General features: G+C 40.3%; 1 protein-coding gene across 5 annotated transcripts in view; it reads left to right on the forward strand.

Annotated features, from left to right (window-relative positions):
• tanc2b (tetratricopeptide repeat, ankyrin repeat and coiled-coil containing 2b) overlaps window positions 1–26,593 on the forward strand; it is a 136,152-nt gene that overhangs the window by 17,170 nt on the left and 92,389 nt on the right. For 4 of the 5 annotated variants that reach the window (XM_035660582.1, XM_035660543.1, XM_035660557.1 and 1 more), the window contains exon 3: window positions 17,567–17,671. In XM_035660582.1, the coding sequence (XP_035516475.1) occupies window positions 17,605–17,671 (67 nt within the window). In that variant the 5' untranslated portion in view covers window positions 17,567–17,604. Of the gene's footprint in view, window positions 1–17,566; window positions 17,672–26,593 lie in introns of those variants that run through there. The other variant, XM_035660551.1, reaches the window with a different exon arrangement.

Raw genomic sequence — 26,593 nt, forward strand, 5'->3', positions numbered from 1 at the left:
GATGTGTGGGTGGTTAGCTACAGCCCACAGCTACTGAAGGGGAGCTGTGTCAAATCTGACACGCTGAAACCCACAAACGCCAACACTGACAGCCAGTTGTGACGAAAACCAATTTACAAGCAAGATAAATTCTGTTTGAATTGTGGGGGAGCTGTCCTCCCTGGCTTGATCTTGTTGCTTATGTTTTCTAGTCATCCTTGTATGGTGGAAGGTAGGTAGGCTAGCTTCTCTTTGGGCTCTGTTCTTCTAAAGATTTGAAAAGAGATAAAACACAATTTAAAAAAAAAAAGAAAAAAAAAGGTAAGTAGCTGAAAAGGTTGGATACATATACTTGAATTACTACATGACCCATTTAGATAAGATAAGATAAGATAAAGACTGAGGAATACCATGCAGGTACCTCTGTCGTCTCTAATGTAAAACAGTTGTTTACATGTGTGACACACAGGCCAAATTCTCATTCATGGGCCTCAATTCCTGGTAGGGCTACCTTTTGGCTTAGTCATGCATTCCACCACTGTTTGAAGTTAAGTGGGAAGCCAGTGAGGGATTGCTTTCTTTTTCACTGCACTAGTTACTCCAGCCTGAACGCAGAGGGGTTGGGATCCAGGTTGGATAGCATGTACTTCCAGGATAACTTCAACCTCCCTGAGAAGTACCTAGCAAAGCAGGGGAAAAAGAAGTGGCTGGTAACAGTATCCTGTCTATCTCGCGAACAACCAACCAACAGACCAACCAACTATGAACACGCCACTGGTTCAAATAGGAATGCTGTGCAGTGTCTTCTGGCTTATAGCTAGTCTAATTGTCATGCAGCTCATCATAACATTTCAGGCTCGTGGCTTTGAAGCTGGACACATTAGTTAGCTCTGGACTCAGTGGCTTGAGATGGGAGGCAGCTGCTTTAGCTTTGGGAAGAGAATTACTCTTTAAGGGGGAAATATTAGAAGTTGTACATGAAAGGGCTTCAAGAGGCTTTTTATGTCATTTGTCATGTGAGGAATTCTGTGTTTGTATATATAGTCAGAGTGCAAATGAGGAAAGCTGTGATTGGCAGAAGGCTGTTGTGTTAATGAATAAATAACTTTGCTATTGCTAATGCTCTAATGGCAGAGAGTATTTTTTAAAAGTATTTATTTTTTTAGAAAATCCAGGCTGGTACAACTAAAAGCAATTTAACAACAGACTTCATTGTCCATCTTAAAGCCGTGTCATTAAGCATAATGCTGCCTGGCTTCCAGTGGTCTCTGTAATGGCTTGCAAAAGTCCACAGTGTACTAGCCAGGCTGCAACACAGGAAATGAAGGGCAGAGAAATCAGTGTGTGCTAATGCATGGTTTGAGAAATAACACGGCGTGAACAGCATGAAAAGCAAATCTGCATTGTAGTCTAGACTGAGCTGTACCACAATTTCCTTCACATTTTTTTTCTCGTTTCACTTCATGCATAATAATTGTAGGAGTTGAAGATACGGCCTAGCAAAACTGTTTTTTCATTTTTTTTCATTCCATCAAAACTGGGAGTTCTCTTCCACCACTTTTGTCACAAACCTCTGTCAAGCTAAGGATTGCAGTTTTGGCATGTACATCATAATCTATTCAATCCCTGGCCTAATCCCACCTTAATTTATCCTGTGCAATTTGTTGCATTGTGTTTGGACATCATGCAACGAGACCACAACAGCTTGTGGGTGTCTCTTGTAATTGGGCTTGCGAAGTTCGGACCCAAGCCTTAAGAAAATTTTCCATAACCATCGGCCATGGGTAAATTACAAACTGCTAAAGACATTTGATGTTGAGCCTCATTCTGCCAAGTCCTTCATGGTTTCTTCATCTCCATCGCAGTGTTTAGCATAATTAATGTGTGCATGGGATTGTAAATATGCTGCAGACTCAGAGGTAAACAGAGACATCCAGTGATCATCTGGGCTTTTGAGGGAATTCTTTAAAGTGTTGTTCCTTTGGGACCGTGTATGCACAGGTTTGTTCAAAATCATCTCCTCCCCTCTCATCTCTGCCAGCCATCATTGACAGCTGGGCCCAACTAACAGCTGCCTCCCCTCCCCCAAAATCTAATACATTAAAAAACAAAAAGGGTTGCCAGCAAGCATGCTTTGTAGAAGTATTTTGTGGGTGGTCCTTGTTAGTCATGTTTAGAGCTGCAGCAAACAAGTATTTCCATTAATTAATCCACCAATTATTTTCTCTATTAGTTGTTTTGTTTGTAAAATGTAAGATAAAGTAAAAAATGCCAAATGCCTAAGGTGACATATTCAAAAGGCTTGTTTTGTACTGATAATCAAAAAACCCAAATTATATTTTGTAAACTATTATTAGTATAGAGATAAAGAAAAGCAGAAGATTTTCCACATTGAGAGGCTTGAACCATGTAATATTTGGCATTTTTGATTGGAAAGTGACTCGATTATCAAAACAGTTGTCGATTAATTTTCTGTCGATCGACTAATTAAGGAGAAAGTTGCAAGGATTTGATATTAATTACAGTTAAGCAGTAAGTAAGTTTTAACAAAAACATCAAATAAATAGATAAATGGATGATCTCCTGATAACGATGATGATAAGATGGACTGATTTGGTTTAATAGATTGATCCAGACTTCTGTGATATCCAAAATGTATCACCTCAGTAACACACATGACTTTTAAAAGTCACATACGCAGCAGACATGCATGTGGTGGTCGCTGCCAATTATTTTGTGGACGAAGTGCCTGGCAGGCGTCTATTATGAAGGCGTTCTCTCCTGGGCAGCCTGCCTCTATAAAGTTCAGTAATAAAACCAAACCATGATAACATGGTTACCCGCAACATGACTTTTTCACATTTTTGTTGGTTTGGGTAAGATCCCATGGTCACCTTGTACTCTGATCTTCAGTAGACCAGTTGTGAAAAGACAGTATTTGTAAGTTGTGATTTGTAGAAATGGAAAGGTAAAGGAATATCACATAAGATGTTTTTCAATGTCCCTGTGCACTTGTAATATAAAATCTATTCATGACTCAGGCTCCTGCTGATCAGTGTAGCCAAAACAGATGGTGATGGTAATTTTTATATCACCTGGAATTGACCTACAGTATAAATCAACTCTCTACTGCGTGGCCTAAGATCAAGTATGCATGCTTGTGTTCCAGTAGTTTCATCCAACAGTGTCATTAATGGACTTTTGATTATTTGTCTTTTCTAATTTCATTTTATCTCTTCACACCCTCCCCACAGTCTCTGTGTTTTTGCACTATTTGCATGTAGAGTAGATGGTGTGTGTGTGAGGCTGACACATTCTATCTCAAGAGGGCAATAGCACCTAGCCTTTTTCTTTTGCTGATGTTGGCAAGGCCTGGCTCAGCCTGCTAATGTGCGTGGCATAAGGCCTGACGAAAGGCAGAGTCATCTGTCGGCGTGCGACCTTCAGCAGAGGGGAAGGACTGGAGGTGATCCTGCATGTTTGCATCTACATAATATCTCTTTACTCTCGGCTGATGGGTTCTTTTACTGAACAAGGCAGATAACTGGCCTGGATTTGCCACTTAATCATCTTCTATCTGATTGGCAGGTTCACATGTCTTCATCTTGTGTGTGAGGATGCTCACATGCACACACATGTGGACACGTGCCCTCTTGAAGATGCATAGTGACTACAGACATTATCACCTAGGAGAGGATGGAGCAGTCTTGTTAAGAATACACTGCCTTTTTCAAGTGACATTAATAGGAACTGGACAGAATGAAGATGCCCTTTCTTTTATGTATAGCTCATTAATTTTCTTAACACAGCCTCATCAACCCAACACGCTGGATTACTTGTAATAACAAAAGACAAATAATTGCAAAGCGACATGAAAACAATCAAAGTCATTTAATGAAATGACTTATGATAAGTATCTTTCAATTAAAAGCCACTAAAACGTGTTACTGCTAAACTGAAAACAGCATGGATGATTGCCAACATCTGCATGAGAGACTTAATGTCATCCTAAGACTATCACCTTATAGTCTATGCTTTCTTTCAAAAATTCTTACAAGCCAAGCTCATGGTACCCTGTGAATGTGGGAGTAAGCTGCAGCTCCATCACTCTGTGCCTGAGCCACAGTGACACATGGTGCAATGGTGGCTGGAATCTAAGAGACTTTTATTCAAAAGTGCCATCAGAGGTCAGTGGCCAGCTAACGCGCTAATTGGGTCTCCGTTTCCCGTGGTCTTGTCTGCGCTTTCAATCAAACGTCAGTCCAGCTTGACAGCAATCTGGTGGTGGGCTGAACTGGAAGAGCAAGTAATTTAAGATGTTTTCTCTCCTGCCCACGCTCCCTTCTATGCTTTTTTATACTGTCTTCTCAGATCCAGATTCATAGCCACAAATAGCAACCCTGAAGGTATCATTGCCCTTGTGAGGCACACTAATGTGCTCTTTTCTTTGTGGTATTGTATCGCTGGCTCTGGAATTAATAGGGAGCCTGGATGAAAAAAAAGTGCATTTATAAACCTTGAGACACATGTCGGAAACAAGAATTGCACACACCTCATTTGTAATGAAGCTGTAGTTGGTTGTAGACCTAAATCCCTTTTTGCTTTCCACAAGCAAGACTGATTACATAAAAACCCCAGTAGTACAGTACATTACATTCCTGGAACCTGTCCGTGCCTCTTTTTTCACTGTTATATTAAGTCATTTGCAGCCTAAAGGCATACACATCTCTCGTAGAAACTGTCTGTGGATGAGATGAAAGGAAATTAGAGAGGTGCTGCTAATTCACAGTGGACAATGAATTTCTTCAGAGTGAATGTGAACGTGGTGGTGCTGCACATGGTAATACAGGTCTGGAACAATGCATAATTCATTGGGAAACAGATTCAACTCCTATCTCAGTCGGTGTGCCTCTGCTTCAATGAAACGGCATTTATATCCATGCCTGTGCAATTCACAGACTTATTTCCCCAGACAAGAACACAACCAAGGCAGTTGTCAACAATCACTTTTGGCAGTGTGCATGCTTTTCTGTCTTATTCATGAGCTCGCAGGGCAAGTTATAGATAGAAACTTATTTGGTCAGCACCAAATGTCATTATAGTTACCCTTTTGACATACCTAAACTAGTCCATCTCTTCTCTCCGCCTGTTTGAATAGATGAGAATACCCTATTGATCTGTTCTGTTCTTGTCCTGTGGTTTTGAAACCATATCCATCCTCTGAATGTCTAATGACTCTGCCCATACCTTTGGGGTATGCTGGGTACATAGACTCCTTGTGGGTTTTCTTGACGTCACCGGCACTCTCTGTAGATGTCATAAATAGAACGCATCAACACATAACCTCTTTTGAGAGGAAATTTAACTCTCCTCGTCATGTTTCTTTCACCTTTAACTGACTTACAGTCTGAGACAACTATTTCTGTTTCTCTTGTCTTACACAGCCGTCAGTGGATAATTTAATACCTAAATAAAGAGGCAAGATGTAAATGCATCAGCTGAGTATACAGTACATAGGAATCCAGTCACAGTAACTGGTTTATTGATTTCTCTCTCTTGTTTCTTTGCCATAACTATGAGCTTTACCTAACCTTAACTACTACAGTATAGTTTCCACATGCAGGAAATACAGCAAGATGAATTTGTTAAAATGTAGCATTTTTTCTAATTTGGTCTCTTGTGTGCCCTAGAGAGCAGAAACCTGAGATTCACTCAACTCATAATGCGATACATTTTATGATACTGGGTTCACAATACTATTTTCTAATGTTTTTATTTTTTATTTTTTTTACAAAATGAGATTGAAGACTGAAAACAATTCCTTTATTTCTCAAAACAAAATCTACAAAATATATTTTCTCTTATATTTTCTTTATCAAATTATAGAATTGATGTTTAGTTCTGAGGTAGGATATAAACTGTGCAAAACAATGAATATTTTAAGTGATATTTAAGTGAAACTGATGCCTTGCAGCTTGATACCACGATTTATACCTTGTGGGCATTTGTTGTTGAGACTCACTGCAAACGGCAAGATGAAGAAGAATTCAACTGTTGCTGATTGGCTAGTTGTTTTGCTGCAGTGCAACGTAAGAAAAAAATATGACACTGGCTGCCAGCTGATTGTTGAAGCTTTGACTTGCAATCTACAACACATTTGAGCTGTAAATATGTGTGGCGGGTTAGATCTCATACAGCTGCAGTGTCTCTACTCTAGTGTCCTTTTAAGTTTTTTTTTAAGTTTATTTTCAGATGAAGACTTTTTTTAACTCTGTCAATTTATAAGGAAACCAACTAAGGAGTACGCCTGTGGCTTTACTCCACTTACAAGCCATGCTAAGCCTATCAACCACTCAGCTGCACTTGATACACAATAGCCCCAGGCAAGGAAGTCCAACACTCTATCTGGCTCTGTTGCGCAGAGATACAAAGTTACTACAAGCCCTCAACAGGCCTCTGGCTAAATGCCGTGTGGTCAAGCATTTCAAGAAAATGAATTTAACTGGGATACACACATCAACATGAAATGAGACCAAGTGGAGCTTGGTTGTTTAGTGCTTCCCTTGAAATGGCCAAATCAACTCATTTGGGTGTCATCTGAGGGCTAGTTATGTCAGACAGACAGAATTGACAGCACAAAGGGAAAAGGAGAGGCAGTTAAAATTCTGTGTGAAACCAGCTTCAGGCTGGAACTGGATCCATGTGACAGCTGTGCCAGGACGAGATGTGTGAGTATGTTATGAGAAGTTATCACAGCCATTTTATGCTGTAATTTAGAGGGTTTATAAGAAAATGCATTCACACCTCTTTTACCACACTGAATCACACTGGATGCAAATAGAATTATTTGACACTGATCAACAAAATGTTTGATTTGTTTTATCCTTTTTATCCCAACTCTTGAGTATCAGTTTCCCCTGCACTGCAATTTTTAATTAATTGGCATTAGATACCCCCATTTAGGAACAGGCAACATATAAGCACAAAGCTGAAATAATGAAGGTCTTAAAACTGGATTCTTAAGGCGAGGCCTCGTGATAAGGTAATGAACCAGGAATCTGCTCAAGGTCCTTATCATGTGAGTCGATATTATGTTTTAGTTGTGCTTATTACCAAGCGAAATTTCAGCTAAAGTAGTACAATGGGGCTTCAGTGGTCCCTGAAGGTCTAGAGCTATGTGGCAGATGCCTGCTTTGCCCTGTTGGTAATACAGACTTGGTGCTACCCATTGACAGGATATATAAGGTACTTCCTCAAGTAACACATGACCAGCCACCTCTTTTTACCTGCCTGTGAGGAGCTGCGTGTGAGCTTCATGCTTCCCCTACCAGGTCCCATCCCCCTTTGTGCAGGCATCCCGACCAACCTATAGGAGTCACTTCAGCAGTGACAGGGAGACAGCCCCTTGCTGGCTTCCCACTGATGAACATCCAATTATTTGTGTCTTCCGATAAACACAGTCCAGAGGTACAGCTACCACAAATCAAATCTAGGGTCTCTGCAGTGGTGGGTGAGGATTGTACCCATGCATCACCCGTGTGCCCTGTAGATTGATCTTAACTGTTAATCAGTGTCAAATTAAGCTAAATTACACTCACTGTGATTTAGTGTTGTAAAACAATATAACAAGACATCTATGGTGAACACTTTTTAATGGGCATTGTAGTTCAATTTCTGATCCCGTTTTGCATGACACTTACTCCACAGAGATGATAATTTACTTACCCTGTAACCCTGTTGTCTTACGTAGTGTGATTACAGCGAATAAAATCTGAGAATGCGTCTATCAAGTGCCACTTGCAGTGCACAAGATGATCCTAGTGATGTGAGGGAGACCAGGAGATGCGACAGGACCTCAGCCTATTTAATTCGAAGAATTTAATTTCTGTGCCGCCCCGGACCAGAGACACCGGCTGATTTTTAAATGCCTCCATCTCAATGCAAATGTGCACTTCTGCCAATGTCGATTACCTGCCGTTAGTTGCCTTCTGCAGAATGACCTTCCCGCCTCATGTCATGACTCTATTTGCCCCTTTAAGCTGCCTGTCAAACATTGAACCATTCTTCTTCCCAAAGCTCCGGTCTATTTGTTTGAACAGGATCAGGGCGCCAGAGGCATACAAATGGGCGCCTCAGAGTGGATTTATGCAAAACAAAATTTTCTGTGTATTCTACAGACTAGATGATGGGCATGTCAGTGTCATATGTCAGCAACAAGGATGAAAGGCTATTATTGAGATTAGGTTTAGATTTATCATTGAATTAATATAACTCCTGGCACCTCTGCTCAGTGTGTCAATGCAGATGGTGCAGCAGCACTTCCAAATGGCCAGCAGGTGTAGCAGTGAGGTCTGTGAATGAAGAGGCATGATGAAGAAGGGTAGTGGAGGGAGGACTGGAAGCAGCAGTCAGTGGGATTAATCGAACTGTCTCATTTAACCATCCTTCTCTCTTGGCACAATATTTAACACAGTGTTTGACCTTTCACTTTATCGTCTGACTTAATTTGTTGTTGAAATGGCAAACTTTTAAGAATGCTCCCTTATGTGTTAACCCGGTCAGATTTATTGAGGGTAATGCTACGTCAGTAGAATAGTCCCAAAACATCACAATTAGAAATATCCTCCTTTAGTGTCCCTCTCTTTCTACCTGCTCTGTGGCAAAGCTTGAAGAGGTTTACGCTACACATTCACTGCTGCTCATCCGCGCAGTCTTCTGTATTATTGTTCACAGCAGCAACCAAACAAGTGCAAGGGAGCATTAAAGCAGCACATTCACAACATATTATAATCAGAGCTCTGCTTCCGTTGTCATTTTGATGTCTGGAGGGGAAATGCTTTTTCATTAATCACTGACAAATGCATACTTCTGCACTGTCTGCCATTGAAGGGATTATGAAAGAAGACATGCAACTGAACTTTAAAAAACTGTGGTCATGCAGGTCTGAGAGAATAAATAGGTTTTGTGCATTTAGATGATTTATTTCCTTCCTCAGCCTGGCTAGGGGAAATTTCTACACCTGCCTACATGGCTCACAGTATTTCATGCCATTATTTGGTCTTGCCCAGACATCTACTAAAACAAACAGGGGAAAATAAAAGGCAATGAATTATGTCCTCCTTCATTTGGGTCTCTTTGAGTCTGATAAAGGTTGACAGAGTATTTCAGTCGCTTCCTTTGAATACATTTGAACGAGAGGGTGAGTGAGGTCTAGGCTGGTTTAAACTGGGAATAGTTTTGGTAATGAAAATGTGTGCCAGTTGGCCTGTGTAGGGGGACTTTTGTTTCCCCACAGGGACATGACACAACCAAACACATGATAATTCACTTATACATGTGGGCTGTGTCGGTGTGTTGGAGAAGAAACACATTAAGCCCAACCTTTACCTTAACAGTATGGATTTTAATATAGGGGCACCAAGGTGGATATACCTACTAGCTTACTCCAACATTACTTTGAAAGGTCAGATAAGCAGTTTTAGCCAAGCTTACTGCAAAGAAATGGAAATATTGTACGCAAATGTGTCACTTTGGGAACCTGAAACCTGTGCTAAATGTCGTCTTTGCTCTTTAGCACTGAACTCTCGAGGCTTGAGGTCGCAGATGGTGTGCTGACTTTAGGTCTAGATTACAGCTCAAGTGTCACTGGGGAGTAGGTGAGTAACAGGTTTTCAGTTTGTGACAGTACATTCAATCTGAGCAGTAGTCACTGCACTCTGAATGTTTGAATGGATAAAGTCAAAAGTCTGTGTACAGAAACAAAGAGAGAAGTCAACTTCAACTCCCAACGTGCATTTTGGTATAAATGATCCAATCACTGAAGTTAAATCAGTTCATTATCAGAGTCTGGGTACATTCTGGATGAATTCAGTCACTGTCGTGTTTTGATCCCAGTTGCAACTGAATTTATGCCTCTAGAAAAGTGGCTGAGGCTCATGGGTATTGTAGTATTTATTAGCCATGATGGCCATAACATAAACCTACAGTATCATTTAATTATCCAGGAGACTGTTATGTTTGAATGTTGAGGAATATTGAGTATATCTTTAAAACAATGCCATGGTAATTTACAATGAGTTCCATATTTTATAATCCATCCAATCCATATTTACTTACACAGTACACATTTGTTTAATTTTATATTTTACTTATTAACTTATAAAAGTTAGACACAAGACACTGTTTTTAAGTAGAATATACCTTATGTTCCATGTAGAACTAGTAATAAAAAAGCTAAAGAGCTTTTAGACTGCAATCTTAGCCCCCCTGGGATCCAAAACTGTCTCATCTGTGACTGATCATACCCTTATATTGTGCATCAGGATATAGATATCACAACCTTCCCCTGCAAAGCAATGAGAGCAGAGGCATTAATCTAGATTAATAAATAATCTACCGCAGGGCAGGAGTGAAACTTTGTTACCAGCAACCTTAAGTGGTTTCTGCATCGCCCTGTGCAACTCTCACCTTGTGAGCCGTGGCCTGACACTTCCCCTTATTGATATCAGTGTGATTTATGGAACTCTGCTCCCCTGGCCATCCTCAAACTGTGGATGGGCGTGTGATTTATCCCTGTCTGACGCTGCAGGGTGTCTACTGCTGGCAAAATGAGGGAGGAGGCTCTGACTGAACAAGCCTCCTGCTTGAGTCCTGTTTTTTGTTGTTGAGCGAGAATATTTTCTCTCTGGAGTTTAGAGATGCAGCTGGATTTTGTTTTAATGAACCGGTCCATCTGTCACTCTCATCTGCCTCACTCTTTCTCCCTGAACCCTGAAAGCAAGACAGTATATAGAAACAAGTCGGGGGAATCAATGGATTGTGGAGGACTCAGCTTCAATTATAGCTATAAATATTCTAAAACGATGCTTTCTGTGCTACTGTTCTTATTCGATTAAGGTCTGACATTCATGTTTCCCAGTCAGACTGCTGGATTTGACTGTAATTGCTCCAGGAAACTTGTGTTCATTTGAGATTCTCAAACTGTTGATGCGTCATTGGCTGCTAAGGGATGTTTTAGTCCTTGCAACAGCAATACTGAGCAGTACTTTGTTCATGGGTGACTCCTAATTACCCACTTTAAGACAGATTCTTATTATATATTTTAGAGGAAATTAGATTTTACCTTGAAATGTCCCTAGTCGTTCACCTTTCTGAAAAATTTAATTTTATCGGTAGGCACTAAAGAATTGCCCTGTTAAAAAAGCACAATTTCCTCCGTCTCAATTTAAAACCTCTCTCTGCTTTTCAGCGGCTGTAACTTCTGTGTTATAGGTAATCACAGTAAGAGCACTCCCGTGGGAAACGTGTGTTCTCTCTAATTCTATGATTGTGTCTGTGTGGTTTCCTTTCAGATGAGTTTTAATTTGAAGGCCAGGGGTAACATGAGATAAATCCTATTGGATGCCCTGCAACGCTGGCCTTTGCCATCGCTGGCCCCATTAAAGGATACTTTATTGATTGTAAATAAGCTCTGTAATTAATGGACGGTTGCGGTGGTTCTTAGTCCAGGCTTAGACACAGAGGGGGACGTCTGCACCTGCTGCCAGCTGGATTTCTTTTATGTTTAAAAATTTAGATGGAGCTTAGTGATTAAAAATTGAATTCAGTCTACAGGAGGGTTTCAGTATTAAGAGACCTAAGCTAATCCTCTAATATTCTCAACATTATGCCATGACAAAGCAATTCGGCAAGCAAGGCTTATAGCTAAACCTACATATTTTAATGGCTGTGGCTAGTAATGCAGTTTAAATGCAAGTTTAAAGCCTTTCACACAGGTATCCGTCTAGCTAAAAAAAGGCATATTTGAGGCCTGTTTTGGAGAGTGTTAATTCAGCCTTTTGTGAGCCATGCTTACAAATGAACCAAGCTGTGTCTGTGTTTTATTTTTCATCAGAACAAACAAGTGTGCTCCTTCGGGTGACCAGATGAAAGTGGCTCATCATGCAGGGCTGATGAATGTGTCTTTAAGTGGTTTTTAACACACTGGAGAAGCATTATGCCCGAGCTGTGGAGGAGCCTGAGATGGGCTGCATCCGCTTACGCACATTATCTGTGAGAGCATGCTGCTTCTTGGCTTCCCTTCACAAAGGCCAGTACACAGGGTCAGAGAGAGTGGGAATGAGAGATGTGTATGCACCCTCAGATGAAACATTGCTTCAGCTGTGCATACGGGTACATTTCTGTGTGCGTGGCTGTCTCTCTATGGCGACCTGCGTGTCTGTATATGTGTGTGCTTACTTGCCTACTCAGTATCCTGTCCTCTAAGATTTCATACATTGATTGCCTCCTCTAGAAACGGACAGCAACATCTCTCCACTATTTTCTGCTCTGGCGGTTAGTAAACTGCCATAGCCTTGCCAGGTTAGCTCACTGCTGTACATATGGATACAGATTTATAGGGCTAGACTGTGAAGTCCTCTGTATTTTATCCCTAGTCCTTTCAGCTACACTATGGAGAGCTGAAACTACAATATGTACTTACTGAGTCATGGCTTTTTAAGATTTTGATTTAGTATTATAATCACAGAATGCCTTCTGGCCTGTAGGCTAACCAGACCAGACATAATAAGCTGCTCCCTGCTCATATTTTATGCTGAGGTGCAGTTGCGGTGAGTTGCATGGATACTTACGTTGGTGCCCCTGCGTAGCCGTGGCTGTATCTCTGGAGATGAGCATGCATGCCAATAGATCTGACCCACTGCCACCTTACACTCTCTTACCACTGTCTACATCTTGTCATGGGGAGGATACTGAATTCATACCAATGAATGGCAAGGTTTGCATGGTTCTACATGATAAAACCACTGCAGTGTTTATTTAAACTATTGAACTATCCTTGCGATGACATTGGCTACAGAGTTTATACTTTTGAAAAGAATAAGAGAAGTATACTTAATTCTTTGTTGAGATTAAAATAAATAGAGTGAAAATAAATAAGATTGGATTGTGAAAGAAATCTGGACTATTTTAGTCAGCCCACACCACAATGTAGCCATTCATGGCATGTGTCACTGCTCATCCACCTTGAACTAGCACTGCTGCTTTTAATCTGACTAATGCTTTTCATCTGTCCCTCTGGTAGGTGTAGGGATCACTTGTGCCACTGTATCATAAAGCAGCTGTAATGATTGCTGTGATTTAAGCTGGCTTTTAACTATTTTTTTCCCCACAGCTGAAGGGGGGGCCGGTTAAGTTGACTATAATATAATAATATATAGTCAAGACAATTGCACAGGTGATGCAGAAGAGAAGGGGTTAGAAAAAAGGTCAAACAGCTAACAGAAGCCTCCACTAGGAAGAGGCTTCATTTTTAAGGTTTGCATCAGCCTTTACTATTACCTCTACAAGCCCTGTTATTTACAGTTTAGTGTTTGATCTAACGAGACCGAATGGCAAACCATTATTTCTTAATGTCAGTTATTTATTCCAAATGAATGAAACCTCAGCTATCTGCCCCACTCTTATCTGTCCAAAACCATTAGAATCAACATCCCTGCTTTTAGTGTTTATAAACATAGGATTTATGAGTGCGTGTTGTGCCTCGGTTTCACATTAAAACAAAATCTAGCATGGAATATAGATGGATCTCGAAACACAGTGGTTTGCTGCTTGCATCAAACCACAGCCACACCACCTAACCACGTGGCAGAGAATATATAGCTTATCTGACGAAAACTGCATCCTCTGGACTGGGTGTCTCTCCAATTAGCATCTCAAGGATCCAGGAAGAGAGATGGGCGGTGTCCCAGCATAGGGACCAATCTCACATAGGGGACCAAACATTCTACTTTACATACAAGAAAAACACTGGAAAGAATTAGTCATATGGGACAGGTGCCAGCCGGGGCTGTAACATGGGAATACAGTTGAAAATTAACCTTTAGCAATCGCAGGATGATAATTCATCAGCAATCCTTTGTTAAGAAGAGACAAGTGGCCATAATGCTGCTTTGTTCTATGATTATAAAACACTACGTTACATTTTATGCCCTTTGTGGCACATGTAATTTAGCAAAATGGCAAAATTCCCCAAATTAGAGAAGTGTTTTGTCTATTGTGGGTATATTTGCCTGTAGCATCAGTTAACTCACTGCCTCAGCTCAGTTGCCAAGACAATCATATCAGATGCTGATAACACGTTTATAATAGACAGCCCTGTAGGAGGCTCTTCATACAATTTCAGACACTCTTTACTTCACCAAAGAATTGTTGCATCAGGATCTGGGCCAAATGTTATAGAGGAAAATGTCAGCCTTTCCTCGAGGACCCACTGATTCACATCAGGGCTCATTTTTTATTTAGTGGAACCTGTCACAATGGCTGGGTGACACTGCACTGCTTGGCAAATGAGGTCAAAAATATTCATATTTATTGTCAGTGATCCCTCTAAATCAGAGCAGTTGAGAAGTGTTTTTATGAGCGGTGAGGGTATTAGCCCCTGTGATACAAAATGAACCGACAAGTCTGAACCTACATCAAAAGATAAAACACTAAAAGCGCCATAACCTTCATTTGCATTGGCCTTGATAGGGACATTTGCTGGTGCTGTTATTGACTGGGGAAGAGGAATGGTAACTGCTGTCAAAAGTGTTATTAGATGCACAATCATATCAGACATCAGGATCTTCTGTCACTGCCACTGATACTCAACGCATATTGCTTTCCTAGTTTGCTGGTCAGTGGCAAGAAGATATTTATTGTAGAAAGGTGACAAACATTTTACTTATCATATTTATAGTAGTAATAATACTTCATGTAATTTGTTGTGTACATCATGTTTCACTCTGAATTGTCCTAATACAGTTAATTCATCATACTTTGTGGGCTGCATTGTAATGCTGAGATTAGACTTCACAATATGAGCCTGATAATGGCTCAACCAGACAGATGTGGGACATTGTGAACCAAAATGAGCGTCTGGCTGGACAATTGCTCCATTTTATCCTGTGTGGTGTGTCATAGTGGAAGACAATCAACGCAGCATTTATAATGTCTCTCAACATCCTAACAAAAAGACTAGTGTGTCTGAATGTTTCTAAATCTTATGTTGCTTTACCTAGTCTGACAACTTCTATGATATTTATTTCATCTCGATGAACCTGCACTTAGTAAAAAACGGCAGGCGGTGATTGGTCGGGGTCCAAAGTGAATCTGCTGTGAAGACATGGCAAGAGTTTATGACTCCCTTAATATGACAATCTAACATGATCACCCGGTGAGTGAACTGTACTCTTGGTTTTGGAAAGGCGCTTCTTGCCTTTTAAATCAGCATTTTGGAAAAATATAAGAATACTTACCCATTTAGAAAAAAATTTGATTGGTCACTGATGGAAAAATGGTTAGAGCATCACTCACCTTCTTTCAAAAACAAATAACAAACACAGCTGGAGGCATCTCAAAAAAGCATCTGAGTGAGCTACAGTAGCTCTCCTTCAATTTGTCCCTGGTATATTTGTTGTTGTTCAGATTGACTTCTCTTTCAGTTCTTTCTCTTTTTCTCCACACTTGAGCTAAACTCCAAATTGGCAACCGCCAGGACTGCACTCAGTTTTCAATCTTGTTGAGACTTTCTGTAGACAACGTAATTCTACAAAAGGCCTGCCAGACACAGTCTGATGAAATCAAACATGTTTGAAAAGATGTTGTCTAGGGCTGGAGTTCAAAGGTTCAACCTCCATTACAATTTTAGGACATAGTCTGCACCTGCATTACAGCCAAGTGTCTAATCTGCCCCTACTTGTCTGGAAATGCCATTAGTGCATCATAAATCTTAAATTAAATATCCTTTCTTTAAACACTCTTTAAAAAAGGATATGTTCTAAATTAATCAGTTAAGCCAAAAATGTGTGTTTTATGGCTCAGTTTCATCCCACCTGACTATAATATCATGTGTTGACTCATTATCATTGCCATTTTCCCAGTGCCCCTTGCAGTATATGTAGTATTATGATCCTGGAAGCCTTTTTAGACCCCTCTCAAGGTCAGGGGGAGATTGAGAAAAACATTGGTTAAGCATGGTCTTGGGAAGGAGGGGGGGCAGGAGGGCTTTTTGAGAGCTTTTCCATGTCCTCCTCTTTGAGGTTTTTTTAATTGTTTGGGTCCAAAGCTGGCTTCTCAGCTGGAGCTTGTGTGGGGCTTTGCTGAGTCACTCCCACCTAATGGAGAACATCTGCTGCCATGCTTTTTACTACTCACAGAAGAGATATATGTGCCTGTACGGAGGGGGGTCGGATGGTGGGGAGACGGAGGGGAGGAATTAGTGGGATAAAGCAAGCTGCAGTCAAGAAATGAAGACAATCTTATGGTTTATGGTGTTATCTGTCGGCTATGTAACTCATTTTTTTGTACTGAAAGCCCTTCACCGCCTGTAGTTTTATGATACTGTACAGTACATTGTTTATATTATCTGTGACAAACTTCTGTTCTGTATGCTATATATTAGACATGGCCTTGAACATATCAAGGTGAAGCTCATTTTATTTGCACAAATTTGGGTGTTTAATCCCCACAAACAGTCAATGTTATGTTACCAGATATGGAGACGTTTGCTTATACCTAAATACCAAGTGTCTTTTACTCCTCTATATTGTAAATGAAGTCTCTAGCTCAATGTATTTCCAAGTTAAAAAAAAGTTGAATGAATGAATGGAATGAATATCTGTTAGCTTCAGACTTTTTCCTCTCGTCTCTGTACCTCCTATAGCCTCGAGATAAGATTTTTGCTTAACATAAACATTTTTAACTTGTGCAGACACGTCTTTACCTCCAGTAAATGAGTGTCTCTTTGTATTCACATTTGGAATGTATGAAGCCATTCAGGCACTCAGGAATGTTTTTATACTAATATTGGCACAATATTTCTGATCCAGTGCACGGTATAAACAAATACATACATAGTTTTTTTGATACCTCACCATATCATGGATGGATGGATGCATGTTTTGCTAATCTTTCTAAGCTTTTTTTCATAATCCAGAGTATATTGTGATGGAAGATTACTGGATTAATGGTTTAAATCATGGCTAAGTAACCCAGTTAATAGCTGTTGGTATCAAGAAAACATTAAGAAGGAGCGGATCTGCTGTGGCTCAGCAGGTAGAGTGGGTCAACCATTAATAGCAGGGTTTGTGGTTCAGGCCCTGGCTCCTCTAGTCCACATGTCAGAGTGTCCTTGAGAAAGATACTGAACCCTAATTGCTCTCGCTTTGCAATAAAGGCGCTGCATTTTTTATTTTTATGGTAGGAACTAGTAGTAAATGCACTGCTTCTTCCTTGTATTATGCCTTCATTATAAGGAAGCCTTTGATCTTGAGTTTTGAAGACCCACATAAGATTATGAATACATGAATGGGATTTCCCCTGTTTCAGCGATTTCTGACACATAACTCCCATTAGCTTCTTTTGAAGGTTTTTTTTTTCTCTCCTGTCTTGAAAATCTAGCTCTGCTGTGTTGCTCTGACATCTCTAATAATTCTTTTAACTGCTGAATTCAATTCAACATTATCGGTTAGATCTCACAGCAGACAGTTGGTCATACTGCAGGTGCTCTGGAAATATTAATATTTATTGTTTTTTCTTTCCCCAACAGATTTTTCTGTAGTCTAGTCCAGGGCATCTGCTGCAGTCATGTTTAGGAACAGCTTGAAGATGTTGCTGACGGGAGGGAAGGCCAACCGCAAGAGTCGCAGCAGTGGTGAGTCTGTTTTCTGATGCCAGCCACAAACAATGACGCATCTGCCTGTCAGCACACAGAAGGTGGTCACTTGGGTGTATTTTAGGAAGCAGGAACATCCAGCTCAGAAGATGAAATGTATTCAGGTTCTTGTAGAGTAATATGTGACTGCTGAAGACCCTTAAAATGTGTTTTATGTTAAAAATAGATCTAAACCAACTCATCACTTCTGCTGCTTGAATAGCTTTACCTCCTGTTGTGAGAACCTGTGAACACCAGTTTCCCACTGACACTTGAAACATGCTGTACTGTGAAGATTTTCGTTGTCATTATCATACATTCACAGCAGTGGATTTCTGTGCCGCCGCCCATGATTGTGAAGCCTTGCTCGGGAGCATGACCATAACACGACGGTTCCTGGCTCAACCAAGCTCTCTTTGCGCCGATTCGGTAGTTCTGTTGCACCCGCTTAATGTTTGTTTGACTGTTGTTTTGTCGCAGGAGGTTTGAGATTTGAACCTCGCTGTTTAATGATTTGCTGTGCCATCAGAACTGTAATAAAGACACAGTGTTAATCTGTGTTGTAAAGCAAACTCAACAGTTCCTGCAGCTGTTTGACGGTAAAAGCTTCCCACCAGAGAGCCAGTTTTTGCAGGTTGGGTGACCCTCAAACAGATCAAGTTTTCTAGGTCAAGCCATATATTTAAACATGGTTTTATCATGCATATTCGGGTGCAGTTATCTGGCCTAATGCGCAGGGTATCTGAAGGTCTTAAACAAACGTATAAGGTATTAAAAACTATTTCCTGCTGTGGACATTAACGCTAGTTTGTGCTACATATCAAACTAAAAGAGTGATTGTTGTGACAGTGCCTGAGGTTGTGTACTCATCAAGGGCCAGTGCCAATTTTAGTTAAAAGGTTCATCCATCCATCCATTTCCTGCCGCTTATTTGTATCCATGGTTATTATATACAGCTGTGAATTCCTCACAAAAAAAGCTACAAATGGCAATAAATTAAGTTCAATAAGTAATAAATGATTATGGGACTTATTGTCCCTACTGGTTTTTCGATCACTCTTTGACCGGTGCAAATGGCACGATAAAGTATTATATTTCATTTTATGTAGTTTTAAATAGGTCTTTAAAAGTCTTGGATTTAATATGGTGAACGCTCCATCCAGACTTCTCAGCATTTGCTGCTGCACATTACAGACAGCTCAATCAAAACCATTTCTCTGTGTGGCTCACAGACCCAACCTGTATCCCTTTTTCCCCACAGTAAGGTGAAATAACTATTAAAACGCTGTAACCATGTTACCCAGCCACATGAAACCTTTTGTTCCTACACATGCATTACTGTCACTCATTCCTTATAAAGCTCTCACTCAGAGGAACAGGGCCTTTTGATGTGGTAGATAATCTCAGCCAAAAGCAACACTTGGGAGAGCTCAGAGTGTTCATTTTGTAAAAGCACAGTCGCTCTTATTTGAATCTACTAAGTTTCAGGTTATTGCCAAGCCAATAACAACCTCCTCTCTCTTAACTGTCTCCCCAGGATAGGGTCTTTATTATGGTGTGAAAATCTGCCTTCTAAGGGCTTTGTCCAGCCAAAAACTTCATTTGCACAGATTAATTAATTTTGTATGGCTTGAAATATCCCACAGTATATTATTTCACCATCTTTAGCCTTTTCTCCACTACTTGAATGATGTATTTATGTGTCAGAAACGTTTGTGCAGTGGTTTGGGAGGCCTTTGACGTGGTGTATTGATACAGTCAGTTTAACCAAATATCTCAGTTCTTGTTTGAAAAGATGTTTTATGGAAAGTAATTTGTCACTTTAGTGACTGTCGCGTTTTGAAAAGTTTTGCGGCAACCTTGGGGTGTCAAGTTAAAGACTGCACTGCACTTTTACCAATATTCTGCTACTTAGGCAACTACCTGTTATATTATTCATTGTCTGTAGACCTGAGCAGGCCAGGCTTTTTTTTAAGGCACAACAATACCTCATTTGACATTTGACTTCCTGCTTGTTGTCAATCTTAATTGATTTAAAACCTCTTTTCCACTTGGTGGAGCACAGGTCATCTGCAATGCTCTTGTTATCTAGCAGCTGCTGACTATTACAAGAATGCTCATGAACTGGTGACAGAGCCTTGCTGAACAAAACTTGCTGTTCTAAAGCTATTGAAGATGATTTTTACTACATTTTATAACTGTCAGTGAAATCACATCACAGTTGACTTGCATTATAATTTTGAATTATGAAATATGACAAATAAATTGCATTGCAAAAAACCTGCATAACTCCTTTACATACTGTATACACACATTGCATCCTTTGATTCATTCACTTATAATGTGATGTCCTTCACCGCGAGGCTTCAAGGCAGATGTGAACTTGCTGCTAACGAAACCTACCTCCTCTCTGCCTTCAGTGTGTTTGTGTAGTTATGTGTGAAGTGAAGAAAAAAAACAAGCAGTAGCGCATGACTGGAGTACCCTCGAGTGTTTTGATATCTGTTGCTGTCACTTTGCAGGGAATCCACTCCTCCCAGCAGATGAGTGCTGATCTTACAATCTGGCTCCTCCACTGAAACATCTGTATCCCACCGTTTCTTACAGTTTTTAGGACATATGTACACGCTCAAGTAGAAGCACACACTGTCACGTTTAACCTTTATTTAAAAACACAATTTACACTTTACAACTACAAAATGTTCAAGAAGGCGAGACCCAGAAATACTGTATATATACAAACATGCTTCTCTTAGCTTCTCTCCCTTCCAAGGACATCTGGAGGACTGGTTCTAGCAACCATGACTTATCAGCTTATGACAGACAGGGAGCGCTAGAAAGCTACATCCCACTCCTGCTATACTGTGGGACGTGCACTTGGCTCAAAGAGAGGGGACTTATCACTGTTAAAAACTGCCCCTATATGAGGATGCACTGGCTGCTGAATTGGTCTGTAGTTCAAATGTGAGATTGTGAGATAAGATGATCGTCCTCTGTGTTTGATGAAGTTTCTATTGAGCTTCTGGCTTCAGGAATGCCAGAGCTCTGAAGGGGGATATAGACGCTAATCTGAAGACAACAGACGAGCCAGCTGTCCCTTGATCTGCACTAGAGAAATTGTGTGAGCCCCAAGTTACTAAGCTGGTGAATGGCATTTTTTAAATTGAATAACACAGATTAGCTGCTCTGATTGTGATGATGTTGAAGTGTATTAATCTCTATTGTGACACACTCAGGGAATAGGGTGTTTTTTCTCAGGAAACTACATTGTGCTGCCTGTTTTGTCCTCAGACTGTTCTTTTTAAAGGTATAATAGGCTAACATAATAGGCTATTAAGACATCGCTCCACTGTTTTGTCTTATGAGGCACATTTTCACACCTTGAGTTGTGGTCGGATCCGAGGCCAAACAAGATCCATTGTTGCCTTTTAGCTGGTTCCCTTTTCACGCTGACTTTTTACAAACGAGCAAGGCATTAAGCATGACGTCATGTGGACTGGCAGCTCATCAGCTGATGAGCGACAGTGTTTGGCAACTGTTATCCTGCATTGTCATCGCTACACGGACCCACATGGGAGAAGACTGCAAGCCATGTGCATTTTACTGAGCCTTGTGTCTTACTTATCTCGGGAAACTACATTGTGTTTGGTTCTCAGGCACTATCATTACTAGTTTAGTCAGTCTGCAACTTGCGGCCATTCTTCTCAGTCCAACCACTCGATTAATCAGACTTCTTTTAAGATCTAAGTGAATGTTCACTCGAGAGCATGTGTAATCTCACATCCTGAGATTCAGGCTGTTTAAACAAAAAGGACAAATGTCTTGTAGTTACGGCAGCAGCAGTGTTTAGATATCAGATATGCTGAGTCTTTTCGTAAAGACAGATCAGACTTCAACCAGTATGTGTATGTAAGGCTTTCTTTGTGACAGATCAGCCTACTGTTACTGTTGCCTGCGGCAGTTTCCTGTACAAGTACACCCGTCTGGAAAGCCAAAATGTGAAGGAGAAAATGTCCCCTCATGGTCTTGGATATTACATTTTGCCTTATACTTTCTAGCTCAAAAATGGAGGAGTGTGGAGGCGTTTGTTTCATTTTTGTGGTGTTGGTGGGTAAATTTCTGACTGTCATCTCCTTCTTGCTCCCATCAGTGGGTCTAGACTTGAAACAAAGTCAACTGCCTGACACTGCAATTACAGTTTATGGCATTGGCTGATTGGAAAATGAGAAATTGGGTTGAAAGGTTGGGGTGTCTGGACAGGAAGCTGTTGCATGACTAATAAGCAATGAGAGAGATGGGCTTGAGCGGACCAGATGTAGTTCACACACATTCGCACGTGCTCTCACCAGGAGTTGACATTAATTTTGGATTAACAACATTTAGCTTTACTCACCTGAAAATGGAATAAAATAGAGTAGCGCTGCACACATCCACATGGCGAAATCAAATTCTCAACTCACCTCTGCTTCATTAATTCCATTTATTTTTTGATGAATCTCATCTCTCAACACTCATGTAGCAACATGCATACCGTTTCAAAAAGATCTTGTATAAATAAACGTTTTACATTGTTCATAAAGATAGGGAAGTCTCTTTCTTGACAGTTCATTTCTCAGCAGATGGATTAGTATTTTAGCTTTTGATTGATGATTCATGCTAAAAACACATGTACCCCCAACACCATTCAGTGGTTGGTCTGCTTTGCTTTCACCCCACAAATTAACTGCACCAGAGTTCAACTGACAGCGTTCACACTGGCCCAATTGTACCGAACTAATCTGGCAAACACACTAGAGTTCGATGGATCAGGTTAGGTGTGAAAGTAGTCTGTATATCTGTTTGATTTATGCATACCTATAGCTATCACAATGCTGTTTTTCTGTGTCTACAACTCACTTGATTGATCCAAATTGGCCTCCGTAGATTAGAGAAGGCAGTCTTGTCAACCTGTGCTTGTTCTGTTTTTAGAGATTGATGCTAACTGTTGGTTTAAGCATTCACTAAGGAATGCATATAGTAACTTTTCAAAAATATGCCCCAGAACAACCCCCTTTTAATTTCATCTTATAGCAGAGAAGCTGTCATGTTCCTCTATTCAGTCAGACGTGGAACGTTCCAGTAACTCGAGTCTGAAGGCAGCAGGTGCTTGACAGGAATCAAATCGGTCCCCCTAATCACAGCACTCTAATTGATGGCTCATTTTCCACAGTGGTGGAGAAATCTAATTAGAGATCATCAGATCAGCAAACATGCTTCGAGCTCTAAGGCACTAGGAATGACACAACAGCCAGATCTAATGCAGTGTAAACGTAATTATTGTCAGTCTTAAACTACAGATAAACCAACATGCACTGGGCAATTTTAAGTCAAATAATAAGTTTTGTCCCACGACAGTGACATTTTGATACTCAATGCAGATAAAGCATATTGGTCTATATTCAGCCTGCAGTTCTTTTATTGGATTGTTTTTTAATAAGCAGTAGTATGGATCAGTTCCTTTTGTTTATTTATCTGTTCACTTCTCATGGTGATGATGTGTTGTGTTGGTGTTGAGTTTTTTTCATGATCGAGACTCCACCATTTGTACTGGATAACATTTTTTATTATTACCTCGCTTTGGTTGGTCTGCCACCCACACCTTTTGTACAAAGAAATGGAAAATTAATTAGATTTTTGTGCGTTGAATACGAGACAGGAACCGTAAGTGGCCCACTTTAACTGCTATTATTATGCTGTACTTTTACATGCTGCTATTCCAATTTTTTTATATGTTTCAAACTGTTTATGGTTGTATTTTGTGAATAAAGTGAAATGTATTGGCCGTTAAAAAAAAAAAAACATAGTGTATTTAAGTAATTTCAATTTCAGTTTGTCTGTTTAGTAGTAGGTGCAATTTAAAATCGTACATGCAATAGAAAAACATGTATATGCAGATGTTGCAGATTTCCATATATATTGCTACTTACATGCAAAGCAAGCTAGGGAATATCTTGTGACATTAGTGACTGCATTTACTGCGTAGAAATTAATCATTCCACCTATCAGATAGATGTAAGAGGCTACAGGAGGAGCTGCAGCAGCAGCTTAACATGAGCTGAGCCTGGCTGATCTCCACAGAGCGACAGATTGGCACCTACTGCTCCACAGAATGTCCCCTTCCTTCCTGTATTAATGAACCCAGGGGGAAAAAAAAGAATGAATGGAGCGATTTCAGTGGACCAGGTTTTGATAACATGCGGGAACACTGTACTCCTTCCGAGAGATATCTCTACATATCACTACAGATTAGAACATGTGTTTGTAGACCTAAATACATGTAGATATTTTTTGTATTAAATATTTTGTTTATTGTTGGAAATGGTTGATGCTCTAGGTTATTTTCATTATTTATCATTCTGCTGTTTAATTTCTCAATTAATTGATTAATTTGGTCTAAAAATGTCAGAAACATTTATAAAATCTAATTCCCTATAGCCCAGGGTGATGTCTTCAAATGCCTTTTGTTTGACCAATAGTCCAGAACATTTACTATGATATAAAACAGAAAAAAGGCAATCTTCACATTGGAGAATCTGGTACCAGAGGAAAAAAAATACTTGAATGATTAATCAATTGTCAGATTAGTTGCAGATACATTCTCTGTCGATAGACTAATCATTTCAGCTCTACTTGATTTGTATTCTGTTCAGGTTTTCTGTTCTGCTATTGTAGAGCCTAGATTCCGTATACTCCTGTTTATTTCAGGCTGGAAGTGCATTAGAAATCTCTGTATGTCCTAATTCCCTTCAAATGTGAACATTTAAAATGCTGTGTAAACACAGACCATAGACGGCAAAGCAGACAATGAATCTGTGAATCAATACGGTGCACCGCTGTCAAGAGGAGCTTTGACCTTTGGTTACTAAGGACAACAGCCTGATGTCTAAAGCCTCCTCGAGTTTCTCTGCAACATGTCATTTAGTTTTTTTTCATCAGCTGTTGACATTTATTTCTGAGGTTCTTTTATGCAGTGGTGATTGTGCAGCCCCAGATAGTGTCTGTCAGAGTTATGTTGCTGCATCAAGATTCTGTTCCAGCTATGAGGTGCCTTCATATGTAGATATATGTATGAGTATAATCTGTTTTCCTCATCAGAGCTTGAGAGATAAAGTGTTCAAGGAACTGTCAGAAAGTGCTTGTTTGCTGCTGCTCAGTTGGTCTCTTTTCCTTAAGGATTGTCTTGTATATTTTCCTCTTCTAGCTCATCATTATTTATAAAGTCTGTTAGACAACTGTTGGTCTGTAAAGGTTTCACGAGTGGTGATATGAAGGGCCATCAGTAGAAGGACCTCATCATTTCCTTGGCCTCATCAGCCTTCTCCCAAAATAACACGAACAAAGAACAGGAGAAGTTGCTTCTCGCGTAGGGTCAGAAACCATTTATCCTGTGTTGATCAGGTGGGCAACACAGCCCCTAAAGCTGCCAACCTCATCAGCAGGCACCTGTGGCCTCTTCACTGGGCAACCATGGTAACAAAACTATAGCAAAACGAAAGTGTGCTGAAGGTCAAAGACAATTCAGACGGACTGTTGAGAGGGCTGAGGCCTGAGAGACGACGGGCCCAAAGTGTCAGCAGAGGCACTTTCCTATCTTGTGGAGTGTGGGAGGCACTTATGGGCCCATCATTATGGTTCAGTGGCGCCACTTGATGCACATACCACCCTTGTCGCGGCCACCCATGTGCCTCTACTGAATTACCTCCTTTAAGTCTGTCAGGCTCAAGAATGTGACAGCCTGAAACCTCTCCTACAATCCTTTCTGGGAGTCTTGGTCTGACAGGCTGGTGTGGTTGAAATCATTATTGTGATATTAAGTAATAACGTGGCTCTAAATCCACTTTTTTGGATTGTACCAGTCTATATTGTTCATGACAACAATGGTTCTTTGGCTTTTTCCAAAGAAAATCTTCTACACATCACTTCTACAAAATCGGTGTCACAGCCTTGTACTCCATGGCATGTAGTACAAGGCATGTTCACCCTCATCGAGACATATAGTGAAAGAAATCGATTCTTGGTGGCTTGTGGAGTTATTTTTTATTCTTCCTGATCACTAGAGATGGTAAAAGTAGTTAGTTAGTAGTTTCTTTTCTCTGCTATTTATCATTGCAAAAGGCATACAATCAATAAGTTTCGAACTGTTGGTGGAACAAGACAAGATATTTCAAGATGTCACCTTGGGGTCTGTCAACTTTATAGACTAAATGATTAATCAGTTAATTATAAAATGAATGAGGAGATGAATCAATAATGAAAGTAATCATTAGTTGCAGCCCTAGATAATAAGACGAATATTATTTATATTACTTCACGCTTCTGGAGGAGAGACTTAAATATGCGTTGGTGACCAATTAAAGGAAAAAAGACATAAGTATTTTAAGGGGTTTGGCCACTGCGAGCCTGTACAACTTCAAGTGTGTGGAACTCTGGTGGTGGAGAGTGATGACTTACATGTTGCTCAAAAATCTGCTGCTTTAGAGACCATAGCATATAAATCAGTGAGCCCCAATGGTCCACTTGGAAGCCCCTCCATTTGTTACACTTCTCCACTATTAGGCCTTTCTCACAGAAGACATTTAGACATACCACAGTAGGAGCAGCGCAGGTGTAAATAATTAAATTTATGACTTGAATTCCATTTAGTTGCTTCAGTTTCAAGGTCCTGGTATTGTGCTCTCCGTCATGGCTTACTGGGATATTAGCCATTGTTGCTGTAATTACTAGCACCTGTGCTTCTCCTACCATGTGAAGCTGTGAAAAAGGCCTATATGGTATATGGTAAATTAGTAAATGGTAAATGGACCTGTACTTGTATAGCGCCTTTCTAGTCTTCCGACCACTCAAAGCGCTTTTACACTTACGTGCCACATTCACCCTTTCACA

Source organism: Morone saxatilis, unplaced genomic scaffold (assembly GCF_004916995.1).
Source record: "Morone saxatilis isolate NCDOM2014 unplaced genomic scaffold, NCSU_SB_2.0 Contig1, whole genome shotgun sequence".
Lineage (NCBI taxonomy): Eukaryota > Metazoa > Chordata > Actinopteri > Moronidae > Morone > Morone saxatilis.